This window comes from Schistocerca americana, chromosome 2 (assembly GCF_021461395.2).
Source record: "Schistocerca americana isolate TAMUIC-IGC-003095 chromosome 2, iqSchAmer2.1, whole genome shotgun sequence".
NCBI lineage: Eukaryota > Metazoa > Arthropoda > Insecta > Orthoptera > Acrididae > Schistocerca > Schistocerca americana.
The window spans coordinates 479,876,582-479,882,581 of NC_060120.1; the positions used below are offsets into that span (position 1 = coordinate 479,876,582).

At 39.9% G+C, this 6,000-nt stretch overlaps 1 protein-coding gene across 8 annotated transcripts in view; it reads left to right on the forward strand.

Annotated features, from left to right (window-relative positions):
* LOC124596063 (NAD-dependent protein deacylase sirtuin-5, mitochondrial-like) overlaps positions 1-5,762 on the forward strand; it is a 120,796-nt gene extending 115,034 nt beyond the window's left edge. For all 8 annotated transcript variants that reach the window (XM_047135040.1, XM_047135044.1, XM_047135043.1 and 5 more), the window contains one exon: positions 5,568-5,762. In XM_047135040.1, coding sequence (XP_046990996.1) covers positions 5,568-5,622 — 55 coding nt within the window. In that variant the 3' untranslated portion in view covers positions 5,623-5,762. The remainder of the gene's footprint in view (positions 1-5,567) is intronic.
* Positions 5,763-6,000: the final 238 nt, after the last annotated feature.

The following is a 6,000-nucleotide window of genomic DNA, read 5'->3' on the forward strand; positions in this document are numbered from 1 at the left end:
AGTAGGCATGTGACTATTGGGATTCAACTGTTGATCAGTGGAAATGTGTTGCATCCTTAGGTGAATCACACTTTTGCTACACTAAGTCAATGGTTGTTTTCACAAATGCTGTCATCAAGGTGAATGATGGCTCAGAATGTGCTGCACACCACAGATGCAAGCTGGTGGGAGCAGTATTATGCTTTGGGAGACATTCTCCTGCACTTGCATGGGATCTGTAGTACTAATTGAAGACACGCTGACAGCTGCGAACCACATGCGTCCGTTCGTGCTTGATGTCTTCCCTGACAGTAATGTCATCTTTCAGCAGTATAATTGTCCATGCCTTGGAGCCAGAACCATGCAACAGTGGTTTCAGGAGCATTATAGTGAACTCATGTTGATGTCTCAGTGACCAAATTTGCTTGATGTAATCCTATGGAACCGATCTGGGTCTCTATCAGACGCCATCATCGCGTACACATATCAGCGGCCCGTTATTTACGCAAATTGCATGACCTATGTAGACATCTAATGCCACAAACCTACCAACAAATTGTTGGATCCCTGATACACATTATCAGCTATACAGGGTGTACATAAAGTCGGGGGAACACTTTCAATTATTTATTGCACTAGAACTAAACATGGTGCAGATGTCATACACATTGTATTTTGAAGAGAAACTCTGAAAGTTTTTTTTTTTTTGCAAACATTCGATATGTGAACCATGAGTCACCCGGCAGGCGTCAATGCGGTAATCGAACGCACTTCACATTCACTTCACTCGCACACGGACGTCCGCTTCTCTTTGCCGGGCACAAGCAACCCGTCATAATGAATTTGTTATGCCAGTGGTAAATGGGCTTCCTTGTTGGTGGCTTCTTACCATATGAGGTTCTAAACATCCATTGAACAGCTGTAACAAATCTGTTTTTGTCGAACTCCAACACAGCTACGCACCTGAACCCGCCATGTTTGCGAATAGTGCTGACTATCGGCAAATTACAAAACTACGCTGTGGTGGTATACATGGAAAAAAAAAAACTTTCAGGGTTTCTCTTCAAAATGACATATGTATGGTATCTGTATAATGTTTGTTTCTTGTGCAATAAATAATTGAAAGTGTTCCCAGACTTTATGTACACCCTGTATATTTCGTTCAAAAGACGGACAAACAAGCTGTTAAGAAGGTTGTATAATGTTTGTTTCTTGTGCAATAAATAATTGAAAGTGTTCCCAGACTTTATGTACACCCTGTATATTTCGTTCAAAAGACGGACAAACAAGCTGTTAAGAAGGTGGTCATATGTTTTGGCTCATTGGTATAAGTATTATGTATGTTCCACATCTTTTAAACTAATGGATCAATTTGAACCAAACTTGGTACACATGTCACTTACTGTCTTGGTGTGAACCTTGTACCTATTAAAAGGGGTGGAGGTGAGAAAGGAGTATAGCCCAAGACATAACTCATCCAGTATTTGAGAATGAGAGTACTTTGCCACTTGCAACAAACTTTGCATATAATTTCAGACATTTGTAAAATTTGTTCTCACTAACAACCCTGACAAAATGATGAAAGGTAAAAAGTTTTTCACTGTTTATGTAGTAAACTGCTGCATTATGCATGATCTACATCTATGTCTTTGTGATTACTCTGCTATTCACAATAAAGTGCCTGGCAGAGGGTTCAGTGAATCACCTTCAAACTGTCTCTACCATTCCACTCTCGAATGGCACGCAGGAAAAACGAGCACTCAAATTTTTCTGTGTGAGCCCTGATTTCTCTTATTTTACCATGATAAATGAAATGTCGTGTGGCTAGGGATGATGATCATTTCTCCCTATGTAGGTGGGAGCCAACAGAATCAGTTGCCACTTTTCTCATCATACAGATATCTTACCTAAATCATTTTGCAATTCATTTTGGTCATCTGATGACTTTACAAGACGGTAAATGACAGGGTCATCTGCAAATAATCTAAGACGGCCACTCAGATTGTCTTCTATGTCATTAATATAGATCAGGAATACTAAGAGGACCTATAACACTTCATTGGGGAATGCTGGATATTTCTTCTGTTTTACTCAATGACTGTCCATCTGTTACTAAGAACTGTGACCTTTCTGACAGGAAATCACGAATCCAGTTGCAGAACTGAGATGATATTCCGTAGGCATGCAGTTTGGTTAGAAGATGCTTGTGAGGAACGGTGTCAGAAGCCACCCGGAAATCTAAAAAATGGAATCAATTTGATATCCCCTCACAACAGCACTCATTACTTCAGGAATATAAGGAGCTAGTTGTGCTTCACAAGAACAGTATTTTCTGAATCCGTGCTCACCATGTGTCAATAAATCATTTTCGTTGAGGTACTTCATAATGTTCGAACACAGTATATGTTCCAAAACCCTACTGCAAATCAACATTTGTGATATGGGCCTGTAATTCAATGGATTACTCCTACTTCCCTTTTTGGGTATTGGTGTGACTTGAGAAATTTTCCAGTCTTTAGGTACGGAGCTTTCTGTGAGTGAGTGGTTGTATATAATTGCTGAATATGAAGCTATTGTATCAGCATACTTTGAAAGGAACCTGACTGGTATACCATCTGTACCGGAGGCCTTGCCTTTATTAAGTGATTTAAGCTGCTTTGCTACACCGAGGATATCTACTTCTATGTTTCTCATGTTGTTTTGATTTGTTACTCTGTACTATTAACTGTAATCCCAACATATGTTGTAGAGTGTACCCACTTACACCACTGAATGTACTTGCAAAATTATATCATTGTATGGAACGTAGTTGAGGAGATAAGATGCCGTAGGTGGCATAAACAATCAACTGCATGAAAATGAAACGGCAGGGTGAAATTCACTAGAGAGGCTTACTGACAATCGTTCTTCCCACGAAACATTTGCCAGTGGAATAGGGTGGGGTGGGGGGAGGGGGGGATCAGTTAGTGGTACCAGAAGTTCCTCCGCCACGCCCCATTAGGTGGCTCGTAGATTATGATCAGGGTTGCCATAAGTTCTGGAAATCAGGGAATTTCAAACATGTCAGGGAAATTTGGAAAAAAAAGGAAAAAACAACAAAAACACTGGAAAATCTCGTTTTTGTGCATGAAATGGTTTGTTTACTGAGATGTCATACATCGTCACTGGCTGGACACAGTTGAGTATGTGCGGCCCTTCCCTACTTCTTCATTCCTCTAGCTTCTCCCCTTCCTACCACTCCCTGCAGCTTGCAGTCAGTACTGCAACTAGCGCAACAGGGCAGCTGCCGTCGAGAGACAGGCAGGTGTGAAGAGTGGTTTCTTTGGATCTGATTCTCAGAGATTTTTGTCACAGCAGGCGGATATGGTGGCCATGTGTGCATGGTTGTCTGATGATCGTGTGAATTGGTGTGTGTGCGCGTGCGTGCGTGTGTGTGTGTGTGTGTGTGTGTGTGTGAGAGAGAGAGAGAGAGAGAGAGAGAGAGAGAGAGAGAGAGAGAGAGAGAGTGCACTCACGTGTGTATGCTTCCGTTTTCTGACAAAGTCTATGACCGAAAATTTAGTTCTGAGATTGTGATTGTCTTTTTTACACATGTCTGCGCATCAGCAACGATCTTTACAGTCAGTTGTTCCAGTGAGTTGTTATTGATTCTCAGAATGTTTGAACAAGCTATCTGTTATATGGATTGATCATGGCAGCCTCATTTCATTGGTGTCTGTGGCTCAAGGATAGCTGGCCACATGAGTGGATTTCCGTGCCGGGCCAAAACCGCAGGCGATTTCTGTGGGTATCTCTAATGGATCAGGCCTGCTGATCTGAAGCCCAACATTTCCCATTAATGTGCAGGCCACGCACGTTGGATCTAGTGTCACTGATCTGTCCACATGCCGGATCTGTCTGTGTATGGCGTAATGCGTTGGATTTTCGTCGTTTAACCAAGGACTGTAGTGCTCCTTGGCAGGCTATAAGCCATGGGCGATGGATTTAAGGAGTTGCGACTGTCTCACCATAAGTACATTGTACAGTGCAGCGTTGTATAGACATTTTATTATTGTAGTATATTTTGGCACTTCGAAAGTAGTTTATAGATTAGAAAGACTGGACGATAAGAAATAGAAAATTGTGGCAGTTACTGGTTGTTCGTACGTTATGTACTCTTATATTTCTCAAAAGAAAAATCACACAATACCTGTAAAAGAATATACATAACACGGTGGATAATAACCGACAATAACAAACATAGTAGAACCAACATTTTATTCGTGGTCACCTATAGTGTTGGCTTACACAACTCTTTCCTGCCTTATATACTTCTTTCAAGAGGCCTACTTTTTTCCGACATTATTTCTCAAAACAGTAAAGATATTTTAAATTTGTCTTGCAGCACCAAGGAAATGCACATTTTTGTCACCAGATGTGTTTCATTTTATTGAAATGAAATAACAACAGTGATCTTAATGAAACACATGTACCATTTGGTTTGCTTTCTCCATCTAAAAACAATTCATTATAAAAGTTGTTGATGTTAATACTTCAGATTTTTGCACACACGAGGGAGAAATACAGGAATCCTTACAGATTTTTGAGATCTCAAAATTTGTCAGGGAAAAACGCTAAAACTTGTCTGGAAATCAGGGAATTTAAATTGGGAAACTTGTGGCAACCCTGATGATGTAAATGTAGAGAATATATGTGAAATACATGTGCAAAGCCACCGGTAAAAAGCTCATTGTAAACCTTTGGATAAATGTCAGTCAAACTTGGTATACACTGTACTCTCAATTATTGTGGGTAACATGGGGGAGATGATACATGGATAATTCAGATATTTTCAAACATATATTCAGGACTATGTCTATTGGATGGGTAGTAGAGGCAGCATCAGCAGCTGATGTCTCTGTGTGCATGCAGTCATCTTCCACTGTCAATCTGGGTTAGCATCCTGCGCTGCCAGTCTCTGTGTGTGTGTGTGATGCATGTACATTTTAGATGCACAAATTATCTGCAAACCAGATAATCCGTACACGGATAATCAGGAGTACACTGTACATAGTACTTACTGTCTGGAAAGAAATACTTGGGGTTAAGAACCAGCAACCTCCTATTGGGATGTGGGTGGAGGAGGAAATGAGAGACAGGGACAGGGAGGGAGAAAGAGAGGGGTGGATGAGGAGGATGAGGAGAGGGTCACACATGGGAAGGAGGGAGCGGGGCAAGAGGAGGTGGAGTGAAAGGAGTTGGGAATACATGTATACTTGGTCAATGTCAGGTATTCAGCTTGTGTGTGTGTGTGTGTGTAGGTGTGTGTGTGTGTGTAGGATATTTTTCTAGATATTTCAATGTTTACAAAATTTCAGTTCATCAGTTCATTTCATGGCCTTTTATGGTATGTTGTTTGACACTGATATCCAGTTGATCCTTGTGTACTTCATTAATTCCTTCTTCTTTTCAACTTCTAGCTAATTTATTTTTGAATAAAAATCTGAGAGAGGGAAAAACCTTACGAGGTTTACTATATTTTGTTGATCTTAAAAAGATAATTTCCCACATTGTTTTGTCAAATACATGTAGCTGTGTTTTTGTTTCAGATTTCATTTTGAAGGTCCATGTGGATCAACTGTTCCAGAAGCACTGTCAGTGTAGTATTACTGAAACATTTATGTTCTATATCTGGACTTAAATCAAATGTAATAGTATTCTGATGAGAATGACAAACTGTTGAAAAAAAATGTATATATTTGAAATGTTGTGTTACCTGAGTGATAAATGTTTTTAAAAAATCAGTTGCTTTGATTCATTCTCCTTTCCATTTTGTAACTGTTCACTGTTTTTCCAACAGCTCAGACCCCATTACTTTTTTCTCTGAAGCAAAGAACATAAATTCTAAAAACAAGTTTTGTCACAATTTGGAAATATTCTTGTTGTACCTTATGTGTAAAGCAAGTGTCTCAAGAGTTGTTGAGGTTTGAAGCTCTGCTACTTGTCATTATTTTGTCTATGTAATACTATCTCCAAATTGCA